At 42.7% G+C, this 26,774-nt stretch overlaps 1 protein-coding gene across 1 annotated transcript in view; it reads right to left on the bottom strand.

The window, feature by feature from the left end:
- Positions 1–26,774, bottom strand: part of GCN1 (GCN1 activator of EIF2AK4) — a 69,233-nt gene that overhangs the window by 30,502 nt on the left and 11,957 nt on the right. The window contains exons 6-28 of the mRNA XM_075898120.2: positions 26,409–26,507; positions 26,187–26,321; positions 25,617–25,685; positions 25,433–25,541; positions 24,943–25,017; positions 24,185–24,313; positions 23,908–23,958; positions 23,232–23,330; positions 22,483–22,656; positions 20,719–20,871; positions 18,031–18,123; positions 15,893–15,968; positions 15,570–15,729; positions 13,699–13,888; positions 13,440–13,564; positions 12,901–13,079; positions 12,403–12,496; positions 8,400–8,513; positions 7,929–8,127; positions 6,929–7,084; positions 3,544–3,725; positions 1,950–2,030; positions 1,300–1,443 (exon numbers count right to left, since the gene is read on the bottom strand). Of these exons, the coding sequence (XP_075754235.2) occupies positions 1,300–1,443; positions 1,950–2,030; positions 3,544–3,725; positions 6,929–7,084; positions 7,929–8,127; positions 8,400–8,513; positions 12,403–12,496; positions 12,901–13,079; positions 13,440–13,564; positions 13,699–13,888; positions 15,570–15,729; positions 15,893–15,968; positions 18,031–18,123; positions 20,719–20,871; positions 22,483–22,656; positions 23,232–23,330; positions 23,908–23,958; positions 24,185–24,313; positions 24,943–25,017; positions 25,433–25,541; positions 25,617–25,685; positions 26,187–26,321; positions 26,409–26,507 (2,886 nt within the window). The remainder of the gene's footprint in view (positions 1–1,299; positions 1,444–1,949; positions 2,031–3,543; positions 3,726–6,928; positions 7,085–7,928; positions 8,128–8,399; positions 8,514–12,402; positions 12,497–12,900; positions 13,080–13,439; positions 13,565–13,698; positions 13,889–15,569; positions 15,730–15,892; positions 15,969–18,030; positions 18,124–20,718; positions 20,872–22,482; positions 22,657–23,231; positions 23,331–23,907; positions 23,959–24,184; positions 24,314–24,942; positions 25,018–25,432; positions 25,542–25,616; positions 25,686–26,186; positions 26,322–26,408; positions 26,508–26,774) is intronic.

Here is a 26,774-nt window from a genome sequence, read left to right as displayed (position 1 = left end):
GACAAAGAAATATATATAAAAAAACCTGTAAGGAATACTGTGTTACATTCCAAGTTCAGGAGGGGAGTGTTCTTTAGTGGTTACAGACCCTTTTGCGTTTTTCATCTTCATGCTTGGTACTACTCCTCCCTCAGTGTAAGTCTCCTTTCTCTCCAAATCCCAGTCTTTCCCCAACTCTGGCTCCTCCTCCCAAGTTTCCCACTATAATCCTCTCTTAGTCATCCCTTCCTCCAGACCCTGTCTCGACTGACCAGTCTCAGTATCCATCTGCTCTTTGCACCAATTCCCAGACCCAGTGTATCACTCACTACTCCTGCTCTTCCTCCCAGTCTGCTCCTTTCATACTCCACACTGAGTCTGGCTCTTGTCCTTTCTGCATTTGAGTCAGAAAACCACCTCTTCCACGTTGCTCAGATGCCAGCAAGAGCAGCACTGGGCAGACAAAAGTCTTGCCACTCTCAGTTCCTGTGCCTGGTGCCACAGTGGCGAGCAGCAATTGCCAGGAAAGGTCTGCTTGGCTCCTGCAGCCATGGGATACAGCATGCCCTATGCAAAGAGACTTCAGAAAACTTAGCTGCCAAAAGGCTAACAAGTCTCGATTGAAGGTTTGCAAACAGTTTTTTCCAAGACTTATAACTTGGCCAAAATTTGGGCAGGTATTCTTGTTTTGTTTTAACATAAGGACAGGAAGAGAGACATCCCCGGCACCAGCGGGATCCCCTCCTGCCAAATTTAATCCCTGCTCCAAAGCATGGGGATGCATGAGCTTCTCAGGAAATCTGTAGTAGGAATTTTTAACTTGGACAAAGCAATCTCTTGTCCCCTTCTCAGAAGTGGCTGACCCGCTTTTGCTGAAATTCTCTAAAAACTTTCAGCCTGAGGTGGACACAAAAGATCTCAGCCCAAACGGCCCGAAGTTTAGCAAAGTTATAAGGAACCAGAAATAAGGTCTTGTGATGTTATGCACCAGGCAACCTTTACTATACTATTGTGCTACCAGGCCTCCTTTAATAATTGCATTATTAAAGGCAATCAGAATATTAAAGCTTTATGTGGCTGTATGGGAGAGAAGATGGGGAGGAGCCAAAGCTGCTATTTGAACCACAAACCCAGTGCAGACCCTTTAGCACAATTAACAATGTTCTGACTGTCCACAGTGGGAACATACAGTAGTCACTGTTTCCTCCTACTGAGTTTAGCCCAGAGACCCACTTAACAAATGGAAACTATCCCAATCAGGGGCTTGTTGCCTCCACAAAGAGTTTCAGTGGGAAGTCAAAACAAATGCTTCACGCCTACCCTGAGAGCTGCATCTCGAACATTCATGCATGGAGACTGCAGGGCCTGGAGTAACACATCAATCTCCTCCTGTTCTGCATAGGCACAGCCATCCTCTCCACTGCTGCTGGCACACAGAGCTGTCAGCGTGTTGGACGCCAGAACCTGAAACACAATTACAAAGCGTTCGAGAACCCGTTGCTAGCCTTCTGTCCCACTGCACTGGTCATCCACAAAGTGTAGGTGGGTAAATCTATGTTGCAATAAAGGAAACAAAATCTAACAGACAGACTGTTGGCAGTGTAACATACAGCCAGGCAAAGACTTGGTTCTGTGCTTTCTAGCTGGGAAAGGCATTTCTGCTTCTCTTCCCCATCAGCATCCTGACTAGTACAGAATGAGACACCCGTACACCACTTTGCTGCAGGAACAAGAATCACTACATAAGGTCTAGAGGAAATTAGAAGGGACAAACTTGGGAAGAAATGGGGAAGAACTAATAGAGCAATGTTATGCTCAGATACTGACACTATGAAAACAGCTGGTGGTAGATGAATATCTATGAAGCACCAGCACTGGAGATTTAGAATTGACGAATAGATTTCCTAGGTTCAGCTGTTGATGCAGTTTTGCCTGGGGGTTTACATCACCAGACCAGGTGGACAGCTCACCTGTAACCGTGGAGAACCTGTTCCAATCACCCTGGTCAGCAGCAGCAGCATATCTGTGCGAGGCAGTAACTCGGGGCCATTCTAGGAAGTGGGGGAAAGTAACATCTTGTCAAATAACTCGTTCAAACGTAACCCCAAAAGTTAACAGAGAAAATCCAGCGCTAATACATTAGCTGGGCAGGAAGGAAATCCACTCCAATGCCCGCTGTACCCCTCCTATACCAGTGAGAAAATTACCTTGAATCATTACATCTGACACACAGCAGGAATCTGCTTTATCTATTTCAGAATGTAACATTCCTAGGAATTAATTCAAACTAATATACAAATCTAATATACAAATTGGCTATCTATCTGGCAGATGCTGGGATTGTGACCAGCCTAGGTAATTCAGTACTAAGAAGATAGATACCTTGAGAATATCAGAGAGAGAGACATTGAGGGACTTCAGAAGGGAAAGTAGTATTTGATTAAGCTATTTACGAGTAGTGACAGTTAGATCCTCTACCATCAAATAAGGACAGGAAAAAGAATTGGACAAGGAGAAATCAGATTATTTGTGTTGCACCAAATATGTTCAAAAGACGACCACACAAAGCCTAAGAGATTGTGAAATAGACAGCAGATACTCGCTACAAACCCTCTTCTACTTGCCAGCGTGTGAACTCTGTCAAAGCAACAAGTTTCAGACTGAGTATCCAGAAACAGGGGATACAGAAACAATCAGCAGAAGGGAGCTTGGGAAACTGCTTCACTGATCTTAAAGAAGCAAGCTGGGCAAGATTATCTTTTACTGGTCCAAATTCTGTTGGAAAGTGAAAATTTTGAGCTACACAGAACTCTTCTTCAGATCTGGGAAAGGTATTTAATGTTACAGCTAAATAAAGATAGATATATGCTAACTGCTTAAGCCAGGATGGGGAACCTAAGGCCCAGGGGCTGGATATGCCCCCCCCCCCCAACCCCTACTTGCCTTGATCTTGTCCCCAAGGCTCAGAGCTCCCTCCGGGCCCCCACCACTCCAGTCCCCCACTACTCAAGCTCCCCCTTCCCACCTCCCTGCAGAGCCGGAGCACACAGAATCTACCACCAGTGAGGGGAATGTGAAGAGTGTCTTTCTCCTCAGTCCACGGCCACTGATTTTTCTGTGGGTCACACCTCTGACCCAAAAAAGGGTTCCCCATCCCTGGCTTAAGCTAAACTATCTGTTCTATCTTGCATTTAGTTGTGCTCCTCTGAATACTTTTCCCAGGCCCAAGGAAGAGCTCTGTGTGAGCTCGAAAGTGTCTCTCTGTCACCAATAGTTGTTGGTTCAATAATAGATATTACCTCACACTCCTTGTTCCTTTAATATCCTGGCACTGACATTGCTATAACACCAATGATTACAAAGGCTGTACAATAAATAGCAAGCCTTGCTGAAGGGCCAGCCAGTAGCTGCACAAAACAATTCATCCCAGGTTTTCTTGCTGAAGGTATCAGTGTCCCTTTTAAACACCCTATGGCAACTCTCTAATTTTTAATGCCATTATCTTCACAGTGATCTCTTCACATTCCTCCAGTTTCCACCCGTGAGGGACGGATGAACACTGACCTCATCCACCAGTGAAGTTTGGTCACTTGCTGATGATCTCAGCTGAGCATGGACTGTAAGAATCTGCAAAATCTTGACCATGAGTGCTTCTTTCTCTTCACTATCATTGGGCGTCTCAGTCAGCACTGTCTTTAGGAGAGGGAAGACTAAGGAAAATGCTGGGGCTGATAAGGATGCAGCGCCTGCCAAGGATAGAAAGGAAGAAGACATCCTGTGAGCACAGCAGAGTCTCCTGAGCCTTCATTTACTCTACAGATATTCGGGAGATTAATTTATTATCCTTTAACTTTTACATTGTGGTATCATCTAAAGACCACAACCAGATTGGGCCCCATATTATGCTAGGTATTGTACAAACACCCAAATAAATGCAAAGAGCTTAAAGCCTAAAAGAGACAACATATAATAAGCAAATTTGGACAACTGTGTAAGGACTTCTTGTTGTTTGTATAAGGAATGTAGCAGGGTGTGCACAATTCTTAGCTATCCTAAAGCAAAATTTGCAGCTCACCACCAGCCTAACCACAGTCACACTGGAGTTTCACATCAACAGCAGTGGCATTCAGGCCGCAGTATTGGGCAGGTGTGAGATGCATGCTCTTAGTGCAAGTGCATTTTATACTAGTACGCTGGGCTCTCAAATAAGTGAGACTAGGTGTTCAAATGATGTCAGCCACTTAGGACCATGCAGAGAAAGCACAAGAGTAAGAAGAATCACTGAAATTCAGTTGATAAAAAGTGGAAAAACAGGTGAGATCCTGAGCTGAGCATCAATAGCTAAACAGCACCCAGCACCCTAGCCAGATCATCACCCAAAAGCTGTCACATGGATTCCAGGAGTCAAGACCTCTTTAACTCTGGTTTGAGCTCAACAACAAGTGTGCATTTGTTTGGCAGCTGCATCTTTTTCTTTTATAGTGAATCAGCTTTAGAAGGGTGTGAAGCATACATTCCTTCCAGCTAGTCATTAGAGAGACTAGCAAAATGGCACTACCCCCCAGTTTCAGGCTATACTGTGAAATGTTGTTTACTGAAAGGTACAGCATGAAAATAGTCACTAGTTAGGTATAGACAAGTATTCATCAGAATCCTCCCATGGGACCATGGTTACAGTGCTTTTCCAAATACGGCTAAAAATAGACAGTGTTTAGAGGGCATGACTACCCAGGAGAAACATTTGCCTTCCACCTGCTAACTGCTTTACCAGTGAATGCCAATTTTAATTTCAAATGGAAGCATGCAGCACTCTGCAGACAGCACTGCAGCATTATAGCTAGCTTCTCCCACCTCTCAGAGCATTTCAAGGAAGAATTATTAATTATCCTTTTGCAAAGCTGCTAATTATTTAATTGCCACTACAGAGGGAACATGAATGAAGAAGCCAAATCTGTAGAATTTGCTCCCTCTAGCAACTCTTTAGGGTCAAAATACAGTAAGTGCAGGGCAGATCTCATCACAGATCAACCATGGGCTTGACTAAAGGTTTAAGCAAGTATGGTTTTTTATTTCTTTACAGGTAGAAAGAAAGAGCTTTATCAGGGATGAAAGCTATTTTGCATTCATTGCAGACAATAGCAATTATTGTACTGGTTGAACCTTCTAGTCCAGCACTCTCAAGACCTAGCCGCTGTCGAACCAGAGAATTTGTCAGACCACAGGAAGTCAGTTATGTCTAGCAGCATTACCAACATTTCCACTGCTTGCTGGGCTCTTAGAAGACATTTAGAGATAAATAATAGCACAGAACACTGAGAGCCAGGACTGGTGGCTGTAACCAAACTTTATGGGACCATGAGAAACTTGGCCACACCAAGTTTACCATGAAACTGGACATCCAGTTAACTGAAATCATGAGGGACCATGGATGTTGACAGACCAGAGAGTGCCAGAATAGAGAGGTTCAATCTGTACTTAAATACATAAAAATTAGCCCGGATGCTTCAGAAACAGATTTGAAAGGGTAGTTACAAGGTAAACCAAGGAATAAAGCTTAATTTGAAAGATTAATATCCAAGATATTTTTAAGAGACATAAAGCACAGCAACATTTAAAAACCTTCAATCTAATGGTAAAAGGAGTCTAATCAAATTTTCAAACAGAAAAGCTGGGAAAGCATTTATCAGTGAAATAGGCTTTGCACAACTATCTACTAATGACCAAATTCTCAGACATATGTTCAAATAACTGTTGGGGAAGGGGAAAAATGTTTCCTGTGATTGTATCTAACTATGGCCAGGTGTAGCTAGCAAAGAAGCCTAAAAATAAGTCTAAATATTGAGACAAAAAAGTTGAATCAATGTTATACTGCCGAGTCACAATATCACTGAAACGTTAAACAATGTTTTGAAATGGAAATCACCATGGTCAATTGCTTACTAAAAGGTGAAGAATAAGCATGCAGCAACCACAGAGAAATTCACCAGAGTGAGCGAGGACTATGGCACTGGGGTACAAGATCTTTAAAAATATTAATAAAGCCACATCCTACATTTTCTCCAAAGAACTGTTAGTGCGGTATCCTTTATAAGTGGCCAGAATGAGACAGGACCAGAAAGATTAAGCTAGAAGACGATGAACAATCTAAAAAACAGGATGAACTACTACTCATATGACAAGCAAGATGGGATGACTCAGGCCCTAGATATAATGAGTAACTCCAATTTTTTCCTCCTTTCATTTAATCAACACTTACATTAAGCAGTGCTGAACACTAAGGATTATTCTGTTTGCACACATTTCTGAGCCATGCTTACAGATTTTTCTGCAGGCTGTGGGCCACAGTCTGAACTCTAGGGGTACAACTAGACTACAGGCTTTTGTCAACAGAAGTTTTGTTGACAGATACTGTCGACAAAGCTTCTGTTGACAAAGAGCGTCTAGACTACATCCAGTTCTGTCGACAAAGCAAGCCGCTTTGTCGACATGACAGTGTAGACGCAATAATGCCTTCTGTCGACAAAACTCTGTTGACAAAAGGCGTTATTCCTCATAGAATGAGGTTTACAGCCATTGAAAAACCTGCTGAGTTCTGTTGACATTATGTCGACAGAACTCAGCAGCAGTGTAGACGCAGGTATAGTTTTGTCAACAAAAGTCCACTTTTGTTGATAAAACCCTATAGTCTAGACTCACCCTTTGATAGAATTATTTGTTTTTATTATGGGTTTTTGGTTTTGCTTTTTAAAGAAGCACTTACTGTACCTGTGACAACATGTACTACTGCAATAGGAAAAGTCTTTGGAAGTCTGGGGGGTTTGGTAAGTAGAGAAGCTTTTTCTATCTAATTTGGGGAAAATAAATGTGATGGTTTAACTCACAAGAGGCTGTACAAATATCTAAGAAAAATCATCTGAGCACAAACACATCCCAGACCAGCATCTCTCACCTGGCTCTCCCTTGCAAGTCCTGCTAGGGATGGTATGTGCATGCAATAAGCTAACAACTCTGTTAATGGCAGTAGACAACTCTTCCTGGCACCAGGATTCATCTAATTCACACTCTGGTTTCATCAGGCGTAAAGTCACATGACTCACTAACGTACCTAAATATAAAAGAAAAAAATCTTTGAGTGGACTACATACAAACAAATAAAAGTCATTTCCAGAGGTAAAACAAATCCCCAAACATTACCAACCACTGGCCCTGGAATAATTTTTCTAGTGTGGGTGCTGAAAGCCACTGAACAAAATTATAAACCCTGTATATAGTGGAAACCACTTCAAACCAGGGGGTGCTGCCATTTCCACACTAACCCTCATTCCAGGACCTGTTTCCAACATCCAAAGAGCAGGAACCATTATTATCCACAAAACTAAAGGCTCTCACATCAGCTGGACAAGAGCAGAGGGAACAGAATATAAGCTCTTTAGCTTATGAGAGCTGTCTCTACCTGTGTGCATTTCATTCAGCTTTCAGGATAAGCCAAGAAAATTCAGTTTAATTTTTTTTATAAGAAATGATCCTGTTTCTGCAACAGCCATCAGGAAATCAAGAGAAAAAGCCTCATTCATCCAAAGATTTTCAGGGTTCTCCACATAAGGGCCCTAGCGCATATGAGAGTTATTTGCCCTCTGCTGGCCTGGTTTGAGTTCCTAGTTACTGACCACTTCCATATCTCATGAACAAACATCAAAGCTGACACTAGTTGGTGTTGAATGCATGCAGACAGTGTAGCTCCCCGGGGGCACATATTCCCATGCCAGGACAGACCGCAACATAGCTGCTCTATTGCTAAAACAAAGCAGTGTTCAGGGGTAACTAGCCAACATATTTTACACATTCTATATTCACTTTCAAATTAAAAAAAAATTTACAATCCCATATAATAGAAGCGGTCCCTGAACAGGAAATCTTTATAAAACACACAATAAATTGCAGACACTAACCAAAAGTCTTCAGTCGAGGAGGCATGACACAGGAAGCTAAGGATAGGAAAGCAGTTTTAATTCTGGGAGCAGCCAATGGGGATTTTAACAGTGGCAAGAAGGTGCCTATAAGAACCGGGATGTAATGGGTTAGACCAGGAGGGTTTCTCTTTAGAACAGCATCCAGGAGTCCTAGAGCCGCTTCCAGTTCGCGATCAAGCTGCAAGAGAAATCATTGCAATGGTTACTCACAAAAGACGATCTCCAAATCAAAGAAGAGATTTAATCTTTGGGTTTCTGATGGAAAACTGCAACTGGATTATCACTAGTTTTTCCTACATTTTCATTGACTTTTCTTTTAATTTAAATGATTTGTTCATGTCCGTTTACAGAGGTGACAAAGGTCTGTTGAGTCAAAAGTATCAAAATTCTATCTCTGCCCGCACCCTAGTGTTTGCAGAGATCCAATTTCAGGCAAAATCAGTAACTTGCCTCCTTCAGTTGCTTTCGAATCTGAGACTCCTTCTCCAGCTGTGCATTCAGCAACTCCTTCTGTTTAATAGTCAGCTGCACTTCCTCCTTTATTCCTTTTTTCTTCTTTATTTCCTGTAGGAGAGAGTTATTGACATTCTTTGGAGACAACCACCGCTGTTCTCTCCACACTGACTGTGGGATGGGAGGGAAAGAAGTGGAGACAGAGAAAGAATGTACTCCCTCAAAATTAGCTACTCCTAATGCAACATCAAAACAGTGCTTCACAGACATACAATATCTACTCTAAGGGCCAATCCACACTTTGAAAATTAGATCAAGGCAATTTTACCACCCGGGGTGTGAAAGATCCACATCCCTAAAGTGACATAATTAAGCTGCCCTAAATCCCCAAGCGGATGACTCTAGATTAGCAGAACAATTCTTCCAACAATTTAGCTTTCGGGGAGGTAGCCTGCCTACACTGAGGGGAGAACTCTTCCCGTTGGCAGATGTAGTGTCTACACTGAAGCACTGCAGTTGTCCTGTTGTAGAATTTCAAACACAGATAAGCACAAGGATGCAGACAGATATACAGGCAGTAATGCGGGATGACAGGGGGCTCTCCAAGAGTTGGGCCAGATTGCACTGGCAGCCAGCCTTGCCTCCGGGGACTATAGAATAGTCGAGTAGTCGATAGGAATTCATGTGGTTACTCGACTAATCTAAACCCTGATATCTACTATCCCTATTTCTAACACAGAAGAGCAATCTAGCAGCAGCAAGGCACTAGATTTGTAAAGCAGGGAATCATTTAATGAACCACACCTTCAGTGGCAATAGCTGTATGTAGCATCTCCACTGACTGTGTCAGGTAAACTAAGGGGAGGATTTTTTCCAGCAAATTATGCTTTTACACTTGAATATAGCTACCCAGTATAACAGTATAACAGGATTTATAACTTGTCCCATACAATTATGGGAATTATTCTCTCATCTTCTTACCATATATTTTAGAAATGTGTGTCTGTCTGTCCATTTGTTCAAGAACTCTTAAACAGTAAGAGCTAGGACCACCAGATTTGGAATGCAGCTTCCTCTTTTCATAACTTAAAGCAAGGTTGGGGTTTGGTTGTGTCAAGATAATGGGATGTGCCTGGAATTTAATTGTTTCTCATAAAATGGAAAGGGAAAGTCTGGCAGTAGGGACAGTTATACTCTGACAGGAGGGCAGTAAGATGCCGAGATGGGCATTAGGACAACTATAACCCAACTAAGCCAGAAGGGGGTAGAGGGCAGCTGCAGCAGCCATGGACAAGCATTTCTCACCTGGCCTCAAACTGATGAGGTGACAGAGGACTGGGGTTGTCCTCTCCCCTTAGGGCAGCCTGCATTCTGAACCCCTCATCCCCAGTCTCAACCCAGAACAATGATTAGATGAAGAAAAATAATTTGACTTAAGGACCCAAGCAATGCTGGGTAAATCTTCTAGTACAGACAAAAAAAAGTTTTTATTTGCCTGTTCTAGTTTCTATTTAATCCCATCTAGATCCAACAGTGTGTTGTATATTACTGTACTCTGGTCTCAGTCAGGTGGCCTTTCTACTGGTTCTACAATGATCTTTTCAGGAGATGTCCCCTCCCCACCTCAACCCTCAGCTCAGAGTTACCCCAGTTTAATAGCAACACGGCTCATTTACTTCTAGATTCTGCAGAAATGCACTGGCTGTGTCCTTTCCATCCAGATACTGGTGATCCAGTAGATAACACTTTCTTCCCTCCCCAACAGTATTATAGTAGCACCTAAGGGCTCCAGCTGACATCGGACACTATGTTAGGTGGAGTATACATACATATAGAGTAAAAGACAGTCTGTGCCCTGAACAATTTACAATCTGGACAAAGGACGTAAGGTAAATCAGAGGCATGGAGTGGTGAAATGATTTGCCCATGGCTATATAAAAATTCTGTGGAACAGCTGAGACTAGAACCTAGGTTTCCTGAGTCCCACACATTGTATCCAGTGGACTATGTTGCCTCTCCTAGATCGTACTGAACTACTGCCATGGCATGGAGTTAGAAAACTGTGTTCCTGGGGTTTTTTAAATGAGAAGTCCTGAAAGATGCCATGGCATCTTCATGAGGACAAGAGACATTAACCAAGATATACTAGACAGATTCAAACTCAGGCCATTATATTTCTGTGTACTCTAATTCCTCCTACTATAACTGAATATAGTATTCTTCTTCACTTCCTGTTCCATACAGTGGATTATTGCTGGATGCTATCAAAGCTGACAAATTTCAAACTATGAAGTGATCCTTATATGTAGTTTGTACATCAGTCAGGTGTGTAAAGTTCTATGCCTGAGAGGCACTCTTCCAGACATTACTAGTACATATAGATAGAACCGATCCTTAACCTGTTCCTATTGGGAAGAGGGGGTGGTTGCTCTCCACAGATCAAATATAAGGCAACCTGTTCATAAAAAGCCCTTGGACTTAATTCCTTCTACTCCATTATTTTTCCCCCGCGAAGCATAGTCCGCACTTACTGAATGGATCGGCAACTTGTTACCAAAATGTGAGCTCCTGTGAACACGTACTAAGGACCTATTAATAGTCTCTTATACGAAATGCACCAAATAGGAGGTGCAGAGAAATGAGACCCTTGTGCATGCATGGTATACTGGTTCCCCTATAATCAAAACTACACAGCATACTGAATCTGTCCAGTATATCATGATTAATATCTCTTGTCCTTAGGAAGATGCATGGTATCTTTCAGGACTTCTCATTTAACATTTAGGGATGTTAAAAATCAAGTACAGTAAAACTCCATTGGTCCGGCATCTGATGGTCCGGCACTCCTGATGGTCCGGCACCATCAGGAACCCGGAAGTGCTCCGGACAGCCAGACCATTAGAGCTGCTCTGCCCCCGGCTTCCCTGATTCAGCCGCTGTTGAAACTGACCAGCGGCTGAATTGGGGAAGCCGGGGGCGGAGCAGCTGGAGTGCTGCCGGTAGTTCCCGTAGCACTGCCCCTCGGCGCTGCGGGACCAATTAGGCAGCACCCCAGCTGTCCCCGATTCAGCCGCCGCTGAAACTGACCAGAGGCTGACTCTGGGAAGCCCAAGGCAGAGCTGCTCTGCCCCGGGCTTCCTGGAATCAGGCACTGGTCAGTTTCAGCAACGGCTGACTTGGGGACGCCTGGGGCAGAGCAGCTGGGGTGCTGCCGGATTGGTCCAGTAGCGCCGAGGAGCGACGCTACCGAACCAACCCGGCAGCACCCCGGTTGATCTGCCCCAGGCGTCCCCAAGAGCAACTGGGGTGCTGCCAGGTTGATCTCGCAGCGCCAAGGGGCGGCGCTACTGGACCAATCCGGCAGCACCCCAGCTGCTCTGCCGCAGGTGTCCCGATTCAGATGCTGCTGAAACTGACCAGCAGCAGCTGAATCGGGGACGCCTGGGGCAGAGCCGGACTATTGGAAGGGGGGGCTATGAGGAGTCTGTGGTGACATCCCCCCACACTACCCTAGACCCCTCATTGCCCGCCCTTCCGATAGTCTGGCATATTTGATAATCCGGCACCCCCTGGGTCCTAAAGGTGCCGGATTATCGGAAGTTTACTGTAATAGGGTAACTATGCAATCACTGAAAATCTCTGGTTACACGGTCCCGTGCCGTGGGCTCTGCGGAAGCCTAGGAGCCAAGTTGCTAACTCCTGCCAATCCAACTCCCAAGTCTTTGCCTGCCAGCTCCTAGGAATGAGGCTTCGCTGAGTATAACTGACACTGTTAAACAACTAACTGTTTAACTAATAAGGGATGCTTTCCGTTTAATGGTTACACTCAAACATCTCTAATAGGTATGTATTTAAATCAGTTGTAACAACAACTGGTATTTGGACACCAACAACGTACATATTTACCAACATACACACAAAACAGAAGCAAGCAATCAAACAGATGAGATAGGCTGGTCACTAAAACTTGCATTAGGCTGTCTGTCTACCATCGCCTCACCTCCTTCAGCTCCAACTCAATGATCTGCTCCTTGAAGGAATAAGCTTTATTCTCCCTCTTCATGTTGGCCTTTTTCATGCTGTCTTGTTGAGCACTGAGAAAAAGGTATTCAGAAGAATCAGCACAATGAAGCAAAGTGAAAAGGTTCCTCCTTCAAATCCAGGAACACCCATCTATGAACGTGGCGAGGAGTCCTGTGGCACCTTATAGACTAACCGAAGTGTTGGAGCATAAGCTTTCGTGGGCAAAGACCCACTTTGTCAGATGCATCTGACGAAGTGGGTCTTTGCCCACGAAAGCTTATGCTCCAACACTTCGGTTAGTCTATAAGGCGCCACAGGACTTCTTGCCACTTTTGCAGATTCAGACTAACACGACTACCCCTCTGATACTTGACACCATCTATGAACAGCTCCCGAAACCCTTTGCCCCAAGACTGGAAACCACTGGAAACTGAGTTCCTGCATTTCAGTTTACACAGGAATTGAAAGCCCTTACCTCTGTATGATGGATTTGTCAAACAGCTCCCCTTCTGGTGTCTGCATGATGGCAAATTCTTCTCGAGTTACATGGTGCAAAGCTGGGTTCTCCATAGAAGCAGAGATAGTGCTGATCAGCTGAGGGAGAACTCTGCCAGGTGAAAGTACAGAGAGCGACCCCACTGCATTCATGGATGACTGCCAAGAAAAAAACAGCACTGACTGAAACAGTTTCCCCATCTTAGTCCCAAGAGTATGTCCCTGCTAAGTTAGCCCAAACAAATCTTCCCCTAAACCATGTTCTACAAGCAAAGAGCTCCTGGTCTAAGGTGTTTCTGACACCTCACCCAGACCTACATTTCGGACACTGACTCGCTTCCTCTTCATCTCACAGCTCCTTCATATGGCAAAGGTTTTTTTCATCCCTGCACTCTTTCCCTCCCATCGATGGCAGTATAGAGCTTTCTCTTTATGGACAGCGCTCACTCCTTCATCACCTCCAGCCCTCGCCCCTAAGATGTCCTTGGAGATCGGACAGGAAAAGCAAATGCCAGTCACCTGGTTTATGGGGACCTGAGTAGTGATTCTGGGAAGAATTTTATCCAGCTGTTTGGCAATGAAGTCTTCAGGGTCTATTTTCATCTTGATAAGGAGGGCTGACCAAAGCCCAGACTGCACCTCCACTGGAGAGACATTGATGGGAATACATAGGCATAATAAATATAAAGCAGGCACTGGCAAAGAAATCTAACCAACTCCACAGCCAGCCCTCACCAACACCAAATAGCCAGCAGGACGGTCTTGTCGCTTCACTCACTCAAGGAAGGGTGATGGCTCACTAACAGCATCTCCAGTGCAAGATTTTCTGACTCAGTGCGGTCGACTTCCAACCCTGCTACACATGAGATCACACACAGTGTCTCTTGAAGTACACGAGGGGGTGTGTATGCTTTCCCCAGGTCAGACAGCTCTCCAGTCTCTGTCATCAAGGCCTCAATGGGCAGCACCTGAACAAACACAACTTGCAATGAACACATCAAAGTAAACCTCCCAGGGCCTTGTCACTTCTCCCTCCCAACACAAAAATCTGTATTGGAACAAAAAAATAAACTCTTGAGATAATATTGTGAATCTGCAGACTATGGGGAAAGAACAGATAAAGGTCTGTGCTGTGGCTGAAGCACAGAACTAGGAATAATGTAAAGGAAAGGGAAACCCAAACAGAAGGGAAAGGCAGGATAAGTCACCTTTCCAGAGAATGGATTTGGGGACAATTGCTCTTACAAGTGAAACCACTCTATAATATGCTATTCCTCATAATGTCCTTACCAAAAAAACTTCTGCTAAGCATCTTGGATCCCTCTGACATTGGGAGAGACTGCCTCAGTGACTTAGGAGCAGAAGTCCCACTGAAAATCACGTAGGTGCTTTTGCAAATCCCACCGCGATAGTGCAAAACAATCTATAATTTTGCATGGTCACAGGCTAGCAAACAGCACTTGTAAGAAAATAAGACCCAGAATATCTTACTGCCCCTGTATAAAACTATGGTACGCCCAAATCTTGAGTACTGTGTACAGATGTGGTCTCCTCACCTCAAAAAAGATATTTTGGCCTTGCAAAGAGTTCAGAAATGGGCAACTAAAATGATCAGGGGTTTGGAAAAGGTCCCATATGAGGAGAGGCTAAATCGACTGGGACTTTTCAGTTTGGAAAAGAGGAGACTGAGGAGGGATATGATAGAGGTCTATAAAATCATGAGTGGTGTGGAGAGGGTGAATAAAGAAAAGTTATTCATTGGTTCCCATAATATAAGGACTAGAGGACACCAAATGAAATTAATAGGTAGCAGATTTAAAACTAATAAAAGAAAGTTCTTCTTCACACAGCGTGTAGTCAACCTGTGGAACTCCTTGCCAGAGGAGGCTGTGAAGGCTAGGACTATAACAGAGTTTAAAGACAAGCTAGATAAATTCATGGAGGTTAGGTCCTTAAAAGGATATTAGCCAGGGCATAGGAATGGTATCCTGGGCCTCTGTTTGTCAAGAGGCTGGAGACGGATGGCACGAGACAAATCACTTGATCATTGTCTTCAGTCCACCCCCTCCAGGGCACCTGGTGCTGGCCACTGTCGGCAGACAGGATACTGGGCTAGACGGACCTTTGGTCTGACCCAGTAGAGCCATTCTTATGTTTAATCTGGTTTCTTATTATTCTTTTTAAATTTCCTCATAATTAACAATAAAACATGCATATTATATATAAAATTTTAAAGAATCTGAACAGAGCATCTGAACTATTGCCTAGGGGCAGCTACTAACTGGCACACCAAGAAGGGGAACAGAGTACACTGGCCTCACAAAGGAGACAGAGAAAATAAGAGGTAACAACTTAGACAAAAGAACACAGGCATTTAGTAGGCAAAAGTCTTCTTCCCCAGAGGCACAGGAGGAATGGTGAGAATAACTGTGGTCACAAGGAAAGATAAATGACCTGAACAACTTGGACATCTGTATAGTCACCTATGGAAGTCTAGTAAGGAGTGATGTTATGTGGGATCATTAACACAACATCCTTTAAAAATCCAAAATTCTGGTTTTGACATCATGTTACATAGCAGCATTAAGAGCAAGGAGATTATAGCGGTAAACAGTGTGACATCTGGGAATAAACCTAGCGGTCATTCACCTTATGAGACTTGAGAACAGTTTTCAACTCCTCCAAGATCCCATAGGCCAACCTGTACCCTCCAAGTGAGGACAAGAGTTTCCTAACTGTCTTCTGGGCATGCCTTCGAACATGCCAGTTCCGGCTCAGCAGTACTGCAACAAGTGCTCGGTGATACTGTCTGAAAACAGAGAGAAACAAGTTCAGCAAAGGGAGCTAGTCAGGCAGAACATTCGAACATGGAGATACACATCCTCCTATGCAAAGTCCCAGGACCTCCCTCTCCTGTATTAGTACTTTAGGAAGTTAATTGTATCAGATTAATACAGACACGTTCTACGTACTGAACTTTATTTTCAGGGAGCCGATGTGCATGGTCCAAGAGGAGGCGTTCTGTCAGCTGCAATACTGTGCACATGGCTGTAGAGAAACACACAAGACATGGAAGACAAACAGTGTGAGGGCTTACTGTGGGACTAAAAAGGCTGGATATTAATCTATGAGCAGATGAAAAGCATAAAGGACACTTTAGAACAATGCATCTCAAAAAGCAATCTTTTCTTACTTGACAATCTGTATGGATCCTTTGAAAGAGGTAAAAGTATTGCTAGCAACCAAAACTTTGTCCACATTGGAAGTAGAAATGTAACTGAACAAGACTATTACTAGAAGACTATTACATGGTCCTGTCATGAGGGCAGGGGACTGGACTCGATGACCTCTCGAGGTCCCTTCCAGTCCTAGTATTCTATGATTCTAAGACTTCTAGCATGATTCCCTTCAACAATGTAGTGGGGATATTTTTTGCCTAATAATGGGTTATAGAAACTAAGCTATAAACAAGACCTTGTGTATTCTGTGTCATGATGGACCTAAATTTTGCAGTAATGCTGTAGTATCTGTGGCATTCTGTTGCAGCTTCATTCAAAAATGGAGGATTTTACTGAATTCAAACTCAGTGTAAAATACTATAATAGCTTTCACTATTTAATTTATGCTGCCCTCAGATTCTCAAATTCAGTATGGCTGTTTTTTGCCTCAACATATAACAGCATGATAGAAGCAGTCATGAGAAGCTAGAGGTTTGGGCATTTGGATGGGGGAAAGTGGGCCTTTTTTTGCACCCAGAAAGTTATCAGAAATGATTTGGCATTGTTAGGTAATTTAGTTGGCTACTTCTGCTTATCTAATTAGTAGCCAAACATTTAACAATTGGTTACATATACTGTCTGCATTAGCTTACAGAGTTAATCTGCAACTGCAATTAACAACGGCTGTTCAAATATACTTCAGGTTGTCTGAACTCAGGAGCAGTGTTCCCTGTAAGATGTGCACTTGTGCAGCCTCTCAGGAGAGATTGAAATGCCGCTCAACTGATTAGCAGTGCGCTCACAACTGTTTTTTTGTTTTTACTGGTGGCGCACATTCATGCATGCCTTGGTACACATACACATTTATTCCGCACATAGATAGAAAAGATGAGAGGGAACATTTCTCAGGAGGATGCTTCCAAAGCTTCCTTCACAACTGTGAGAGCAGGAAATTTCTGTTTTAAATGAAATCTTAGATAATGAAGCTTAGACTATGAAGTATAGTCCTATCGTAATGGGTGGATTCTGCAGCAGGACAGAACAGATGGGTGGGTGTTGGCCATCAACACACATCTATAGTACTGTTTTGCTATCATTGTCCTGAAGAAAACAAATCTTTACCCATACTAATCAGGGAAACATCACTAGCAGCCTGTGACAAGTATGTCTCTTTCCAGCAAGACTAACGTCATCAGGAGAAAAAGAGAACTCTGACTCCTGAACCGTGATCATGGCAAGTAAAGGAGAAATAACATTACTTAAAATTTTTAAAGGTTTTTCTCTTCACAACTCTTCACTTCGAGAATAATTAATCAGCTCATTTTCAAATGCTTTGCTTGAAAAGGTAATGTTTTCCTGGGCACAAGTGAATTTTTCTACTAAAAAATTGTAATTGAGTTTAAACTTTAGAGAATGTGGAGACAGTATACAATTTAATTCATACCAAAACAAATTTTGTGGCTCCCTCATTATTCCTCCTTTATAAATCTCTACTTTTCCCATACATTTTCTTCCCCAACACACCACTACTACTCCCCTTTTTCTCTTTTCTCCATTATACCTCATTCTTTCAGTTTATTTAAACTAAAACTTGTGATAATCTAGTGATCTGATCTAGGTACCCCACAATTATTTTCGTCAAGGAACACATATTGTGAAGCGTTAAGATTAGCATTTAACAAGGTGTTTCATAATTCAAGGTAATCATTAATGAATGAATTCATGTTAAAAAGAGGATCATGAGTAGATCAGATCCTTTGGGAGAACAGTCACTTCACTTCAGTCTGAAATCTCACCCTGTGAGCATCAGACAATATGGTTAACATGCAGCAACAGCTCTTGTAAATAACAGGATGCGTACTAATGAACTCTGATCACATTTAACAACTCACCTTCCTCTGATGCAGACTGTAAAAACTTCTCAGAAGTGAATATTTGCTTCTTCTCATCAAGAATCAACTGCCAGAAGCCACTCAGCTTGGACTCTAGGATGGAGAGAAGATTCTTCCATTAAATTCAAAACAAGACAGGATTTACCATACAGTGAAACATACCTTACATTGAAACATAGTTTAGCTCAGTCTCTTATATTGAAACTCTCTACCTTCCCTGCTCTTCAGCTTTCACAGCTGCTATCCCATTCAGACGGTATAACACCTAAATAGCCATGGCACAGCACTTTCTGCGGGAGACATTTATTTCTGAACTGAGAGATTACAAGAATTAGAAGATTCCATTCATTCATGCCTCTCCCACCCAGACTTTCCTAGGACAACTCTTCCAAGTGAGCTCAATCCTAAAAGGGAAGAGGGAACTTACACATCACATTTGGTAGGCAGGGAGCAGGCTGTATGGAGGAGAGTGTTTTGCCCTAACAGATACCTGAGTTTAGACAGTACTTGGAAGGAGGATCAGGTGATGGTATTTAATTGGAAGCACAGAACCAGAACAGATGCTTTTGCTACTTTACTGGATGCTGGGATCCCCAGCTGCTTCTTTACATAACATAAGAACGGCCATACTGGGTTAGACCAATGGTCCATCTAGCCCAACGTCCTATCTTCCAACAGTGGCCAATGGTAGGTGCCCCAGAAGGAATTAACAGAACAGGTAATCAAATGATCCATCCCCTGTTGCCCATTCCCAGGTTCTGACAAACAGGAGCTAGGGACACCAGTCCTACCCATCCCGGCTAAGAAGCAGCGATGGTCCTAACCTCCATGCATTTATCTGGTTCTTGAATCTTGTTAACGTCCTGGCTTTTACAACATCCTCTGACAAGAAGTTCCATAGGCTGACTGTGTGTTGTGTGAAGAAATACTTCCTTCTGTTTGTTTTAAACCCGCTAGCTATTAATTTAATTTGATGACCAAGAGTTCTTGTGTTTTGGGAGTAAGTAAATAACTTTTCTTATTTACTTTCTCCATACCATGGATTTATACAAAGGCAATAAAATAGTCCCTGTCTTATTCCCTATCCCTTTTTAAAGATTCCTAGCTTTCTGTTTGCTTTTTTGACTGCCGCTGCACATTTGAGTGGATATTTTCAGAGAACTAACCTCAAAGACTCCAAGATCTCTCAAGTCATAACAGCTAAATTAGTCCCCATCACTGTATACATACAGTTGTGATTATGTTTTCCAATGTGCATTACTTTGCATTTATCAACATTGAAATAATCTGCCATTTTGTTGCCTAGTCACCTAGTTTTGCGAGATCCCTTTGAAGCTCTTCACAGTCTGCTTTAGACTAGGGATGTAAAAATCCCAATTAATTATTTAGCCAGTTGGAGTCAGCAGGCTCATGCTGGGCAGAAGTGGACGGTGAAAGGGAGGGAATGGCTACAACTCCCAGCCCACGCAAACCTGGAGCCAGAAGCTCTCCTTCCACCTCATCCCCCGCAAGGATGCCAACTCCCAGTCCACCTACCCATTCACATTCCTACTTTGGACTTAATTACCTTGAACAGTTTTGTATCCTCTGCAAAATTCTGCCACCTCACTATTTACCCACTTGCCTCAGATCATTTATGAATATGTTGAATAGGACTAGTCCCAGTATGGACTCCAGCTGGACACCACTAGTTACCTCTCTTCAATCTGAAAAATGATCATTTATTCCTAATCTTTGTTTCTTGTCTTTTCACCAGTTATCAGTCTATGACAGGATCTTCCCTCTTGTCCCTGTGCCATCTTACTTTGCTTAAGAGCCTTTGGTGAGGGACCTTGTCAAAGGCTTTCTGGAAATCTAAGTACACTATATCCACTGGATCTTCCTCACCCACATGCTTAGTGACCCCCTCAAAAAATCCTAGTAGATTGGTGAAGCATGCTTTACCTTTACAGAAACCAAGTTGACTTTTCACCAACAAATTATGTTCATCTGTGTGTCTGACAATTTTGTTCTTCACTATAGTTTCAACCAGTTTGTCTGATACTGAGGGTTAGATTTACCTTTCTGTAATTGCCAGGATCAATTCGAGAGTCCTTTTTAAAAACTGGAATCAAATTAACTATACTCCAGTCATTGAGTAAAGAATATGGTTTAAAGGATACATTACAAACCACAGTTAGTAGTTCTGCAATTTCACATGTGAGTTCTTTGAGAATTCCTTATGACTTGTTACTGGTTAGTTTATCAGTTTGTTCCAAAACCTCTTTAATGACACCCAATTTTCCCATTCCACCACTGTCCAATGAAAAAGTGTTCCAAAAGAACAAACAAGGGTATTCTTAATGCTGGTTTAATCAATGCCTTAGCTAACAGATATGGAAAGTTTAGACCTAAATGAAGATTTTTTCTGTAATAAGAGAGGCCACTAAAAAAGGCATGCTGCATCAACTAAAGCACTGGAACCTGGAATTTTCAGAACTATAGCACAGCAACAATTCTCACTTCCTGCACTTGCTCCACAGGGGATTTTACTTCAGCTGGCTTACAAATGGACAAGGATTCTCTGTGACAAAGTAAAAGACTGGCAAAGAATATGACAACATCACACCAAAGTCATGAAGGAAACCATTCAAACCCTTAAAATTCACTGACACTGTCCTGGTAACTGTTTCATTTTTGGGCTCTTACCAGTTAGTGCATCAATCACAGACATCCTACAGATCAGCAAAGCAGAAGCAACTCCTTCCGTTACCATGGAAACCTGAGTACTTTGAGATGCTGATTTTTCCACTGTCTGGATAAGCATTGGCAATAAGTCCATTGCCTGTAATAATGTGTCACCTGAGGAAACAAAGCAATAAGAGGCAAGAAAAGGTGGACTAAAAGATATTAAGAGCTCTTTTGTTGTCATGAATTTTAACTATGGAAATGAACTCGAGAGACCATTGGAATGGGTCTACATCTCCAGAATAGATAATCTGCCAAAAGAACTTTAGCTCCTTGCATTACCACCATAATTAATTTTTTAACCCATGGACAAAAGTGGCACCTTCCCATTCCTCCCTCTTGAGTAACATGCTGCTTTCCCACTCTGAGCTTCTGTTTGCTATGAGTGAAAGAAGATTCTGATCCAATGCTACACAATTACTCATCCACTCAAATTCCACCCAATTTCCTTGCATTTGAGAGAGACTGTTTCCTGAACAGAGCAAGTTTTCTGAAACAAACCAAAGCAGAATTCATTGAAAGGTATGTGAACACCTCTTACATCTCAAATCATCAAGGTTCTCAGATGTAAATATCCTTTGAATTAACATTCAAAACAAAAGAAAAATATGTCCAAATATGCATCACCACAAAACTCCAGTCAAGAAAGAGTGTTTTAAATTATAAAAAATCCAATAATTAGATCAAATATCTTTATATTCTTCTTATTTATCAGTTTAAGTTTATCCCAGTGGGTCAAACCAATGGCACAATCAGTAAACATGATGGGTAATTTTCATTTTTGTCATATTAATGTCTTGAACCCTGATCCCATGAACAGCTGCACATTAAGACAACCCATACACTCAGATGGAGTCCCAACAACCTCAGGAGCTTGCCTACATGGGATCATGGCCCTGGTCACTAATTTAGTAAAGAAAGTATTTGCTTCTACCCTCATAGTAATAGACAGATTCCTCATAGCTCCTATTATAATAAGAAATGCAGGGCTCATTTGGAAAGACCAAATACAGGCATCACAATGAGAAAAGGCAGTTTCACAGTATCTGATTTAGACTATAGAGATAGTTACTCTTTAGTATGGTGGATCCAACTGTGGATCCACAATAGTGAGAGTCCATGAAAGCATTCTCAAGGAAGCACCAGAAGGCTGGGTTTGTGAAGAACTTTATTATGAAACAATCTGTCACATTATCTACCTATCTCCCTTTAGTGATCAGTTTACATCTAGATGCATGAGACTCAATTACCCCACATAACTCTATAGGTTACATCTACATTGGCAAGATTTTGCGCAAATACTTTTAACGCAAGAGTTTTTGCGTTCAAGTATTTGCACAAGAGAGCATCTACACTGTCATGTGCTTTTGCACAAGAGATGTGCTTTTGTGCAAGAGCATCTGTGCCAGTGTAGATGCTCTCTTGCACAAGAACGCTCCAATGGCCATTTTAGCCATCGGGCTTTCCTGCACAAGAAATTCATGTTGCCTGTCTACACTGGCCTCTTGCACAAGAACAGTTGCGCAAAAGGGCTTTTCCTGAGCGAGAGCATCATAGTTCTTGCGCAAGAAGCCCTGATATCATACATTAGAACATCAGTGTTCTTGAGCAAGAACTCCCCGCCAGTGTAGACAGGCAGCAAGTTTTTGCACAAGAGCGGCCGCTTTTGCGCAAGATCGCGCCAGTGTAGACACAGCCTTGCAAAGTTATGATCTTAAACTTTACCTTTGAAAGAAGCTAGCATGCATTGCAGGTAGGCATGTCGCACAGCTGAAGTAGAGGTTTTAAGGCTGAAGGCTTTCTTTAACCACTCAACAAGCTTCTTGGGAACTTCTGTGGTGAACCGATTACACCAAAGAGCAAGGACAGAGACAGCATGTACCAAAGTGCCTTCATGGACTGGGAAGAAATGCAGAGAAAGTCAGAATAACTATCTCTAACCCAGTGGTTCTCAAACTTTTCGGCATCACGCCCCCTTTTTGATTTTTAAGAAACCCTCACGCCCCTGCTCCCCCCAAAAGTAGCAGCAAAACTTGTTGAGGGGGGGAAAAAAGGAACTGACAGGAAATGAGAAACAAAAATAGCAGCAAAACTTGGGGGGGGGGTGAGAGATTGATTATGGGGGGGCTGGGTCGCCTCAGGCCCCTCCTGGAACTTCTTCACACACACACCCCAGGGGGTACACCCCCCAGTTTGGGAACCCATGCTCTAACCTATGAATGCATTCAGGAAAGCAGGAAAATACTGAAGTGTGATGGAAAGGATACATCCTAAAGTTCAAACTCAATTTACATAGCTTATTCTCTCTATGAGGCTGTTTCATCAATAAAGAATAAGGGTCTACACAAATGATTCCTTAATTCAATAGAGGTGCATCAGATTTGTCTTCAGCTAAATATGTTCTGCACCAAAATCCTGCTCTGGATTGAATGAAGCTGGGCAGCATCCAGAACAAAAAAAAATTGTGTCCTCACCTTCTTGTTGCAGGAAAGGGATGAAAAGTTCAACGATGGTTCCACTAAGAGCTTGATTTGAAGGCCCAGAAACCACATGATGACTAAAACTGCCAATTCCTTAAAAAAAAAAAAAAAAAAAATCACAAAACACTCCCTGGTGAGCATTCTGCTACAAGACTTACTGCAAATCAAACACGTAAGCTACAACCAAACCATCATAGCTCAATCACAATACATCCCTGCCTGTCCAAATTTCTCCTCTGCCTGTTTAGTTGCTGGCTCAAGGAAATTTTATCTAGGGACAGCTCTCTCCATCTGTCTGAAAGTTACCCATGACTTTGACGCCATCATGAGAGTTCATCATTGCTGCATCAGTTCTGGATTTAGACATCACCACGTCCTGTAGCTCAAGGATCTCTCTTTACATTTAAATCACTGTTGCAACTATGCAAGCCTCTTTTCTTTTGGCTACACATTTTAAAGCTTTCTGAATTTCCATTTGTCTCTAATAGCTACAACAAACTGAAAGAGCAGACGGCCATTAGCCTGCAAACAATAGTATGTGCTATCATCCAAGATCCACTAGACATGACTGGTTAAGAATTACTGACACTGAAAGACTCAAGTACTCAACTTTCTGCTAAATCTATGCTGCTGTAGAATGTGCCTTCCCTACTTTATCCAATATCCTTACCTGAAAGGACACTTATCTTCTGGGCCACAACCGTCAGTTTTCCCTCTGAACCTGTCACCAAAAAACAGAGTAGTGAGAAAGATGGTAGCAAGAAAACTAACTGGAGCAACTATTAAATCCATAAGAGAGACTATTTTTTCCAGACAACCGTTGAGCCTTCCATGTGATCCAGGCCATGCTGGTGCTACTCAACTTAAAGCTGGCGTACGGTATGGAATATGCCTCAGAGCAAGCAAACTTCAGCTGATCTCCACTGATTGACTCATAAGTTACTTACCCCCCAGGATGGCAAACAGGTGCCTCCCCAGTGACTCCACAGCCGATGGATCACTGCACTGTCGAGCCAGATTCTTTAAGGCCACCACTGCCTCATCCATCAGCTGTGGACTGTTAGATTTCAGTTGACCTAAAAATGCAATATGCAAGCCAAGAGTTACTCAAGACCTATGCACATCTCCTCAAGAGGGTGTGGAGATAACTTTGTGCGATCCATGCAGCCAGCCTTAGCTTCTACCCACGTGAGAATTTCCTCCATTCCATTGTGGCAGGGCATATACTCAATATTGTCAATATTAATTCTGCAGTGTTATGGCAGTGTACAAACAATAAGACATTTACACTCCACTCCTCTGTGAAACTGAAATACTTCCCTATTTTACAGATGGAGCTATTGAGGGGTAGGGAATTAAGTGAATTGGTCAGTGTCAGTCTGTAGCAAGATTAGAAACAGAAGCGAAATCTTTCATCTCTTCGTTCTGTACCTTACTGCAAAAGCAACCATTCGCCTGCTACTAAACCACTTTGCATAACAGGCCTCAAACAACCATAAGATTGCTAGAACTGAAACTCCAATTCTTTTCAGAAGTGTACTGAGCAATATTTCAATTCAATATCATAGTATGGCCTCCCACCCACAATGACAAGGACAATTTCATAATCAGAACAGGCCTAACAATACAGCAATCATAAACACAGAGACACTATTAGCAAGTCCTGCTAAGAATCTGCCATCTCATTAGAGGTTCTGGTACTTACTGGCCAATCCTTTCACAATATCCAGAGCATACTGGCTTAGATCAAGGGTCATGGATGCTAGCAAGCAGGAGATAGCTAGGGACAGAAAAGAAGTTACTGATGTTAAACAACTGGCTTTTAGCCTTCCATCACACTTTAAGCTGTCAGAGATCATTAGAAGAGTTGCTGCAATGAGAAGTGGAAAGACAGCCACAGAAACTGCCTCTCAATCCACAAATTTACTCAGAATTATTCAGTGATTCAACTGTAAAATTCTGCTATCTGCAAACAGAAGATAATATATACTCAACCACTCGAGACATTATTACCAACACTACCTCTTCACATCCAGCCCATCAGAGCCAGCCATCCTACCACCTAGTTCTGCTCACAGGTTGAGTCTGCCTGAACACAGTCCAATGGGTGGCACTCTTCTGTCACCCACACTAATGCCTGAACTCTGGGCAAACACTCTTCATGCCCCTTCCCATCTTGCTTTCAGGTGACTCACTTTCAATCACGTTCTCAGGGCTCCGCAGCAGGGATTTCTGCAGAGTTGGTAGGACCAGGTCTTTGAATTCAGAGTGAGTCACATAACGGAGGAGGGGGGCACAGTTATCCTGCAGAGAGAAAACAGTCAGGCACCCAGCACCAAACATATGTGGGACAAAAGTATAAAACATCACATCTCTCACCAGCAAGTGCTTCTGGGGTTTGGTCTTACTCATCACGATGGTCTTTATGTAGAAATCCAGCAGGGCACTCTGAACAAGCAGAACACCTGTTATGGTCATGTTACAACATGCTCACACTCCCTGAATGCCAGCAGGGAGCCTAGAATTGTGCCCCATCTTGTTTCCCCCAAAACACACAATCCCATTCAAGATGAATTTCAGTTCCATTACCACTCTTACATATGCAGATCCACTAGGAAGCATGGTTCTTTGCCCTATCTGCTGGCCTAGACACAAAAAGCCCCACAGAGTGCTAGGTGCTCTACTCCATTCCTTAAATGCGGATACAGAAATAGGGAAAGCAGGCACCTTGGCTATCTCCCTAAAAGCAAGAGATACACAGAAGGGCAAGGTACTGCCAATGGTCTTCCTAAACACAACTTAGATCAGGGTACTTGAGCTTTGATCAGAGCAATCTCACTATACTATCAGACTGACAGATGTAAAGCATCCGCCTTGCTATAACATTTCTATCCATTCCCAATGGAAATTTATTCTGATTATTATGGAGGAGAAAGAGTTCTTCTTTACCTTGTGTCTGTTAACAACGTCCATCTCTTTCTGGCTTGTACAAAATTGCACCAGAAACCCCAGCATTGCAGCATAGTTCTGGTTTGGTTCTAGACTGAGAATGACAGACAGGTACTGATCCACCAGCCCTGGGTTCTGTTGAGAAGAACCAGAAGATAATAAACTCAAGCGGCACTAGAAAAGTTAGTGAATCAGGTCACACTCTGTCAAATCATGTGTCACCTCTTTCCAAAGCCTGTTCAATTTCTTCACAGCTCCAGTCACTGCATGCTTGTGAGAACCTCCCAGAACTTCCAACAGAAGCAAACACTGAACTTCCACCTGCCAAAAGAAAGAGGGGGGTAAAAACCACATTCACAAACTGACTTACCACTTGAGAAAAACATAGATGATATTCACTTTAACTTTGAGCAAGGAGTCTAGGATCTCCATCAGCAACTTCCACATCACAAAGGACTTTTAATAGGATTTCAAATAAATTTTTGTGAGATCATTGTTAGGAAAACAGTGTTTTTATTCCAAAGTGGCAGGGATAAGGACCACAGGACAGACCAAATATCAAGAAAAAATAAAGTGAAAAGCTTCTTT

Source organism: Pelodiscus sinensis, chromosome Z, assembly GCF_052426305.1.
Source record: "Pelodiscus sinensis isolate ZL-2025 chromosome Z, ASM5242630v1, whole genome shotgun sequence".
Taxonomy (NCBI): Eukaryota; Metazoa; Chordata; order Testudines; family Trionychidae; genus Pelodiscus; species Pelodiscus sinensis.
The sequence above is the reverse complement of the archived record's forward strand: the minus strand, read 5'-3'. Positions and strand labels throughout refer to the sequence as shown.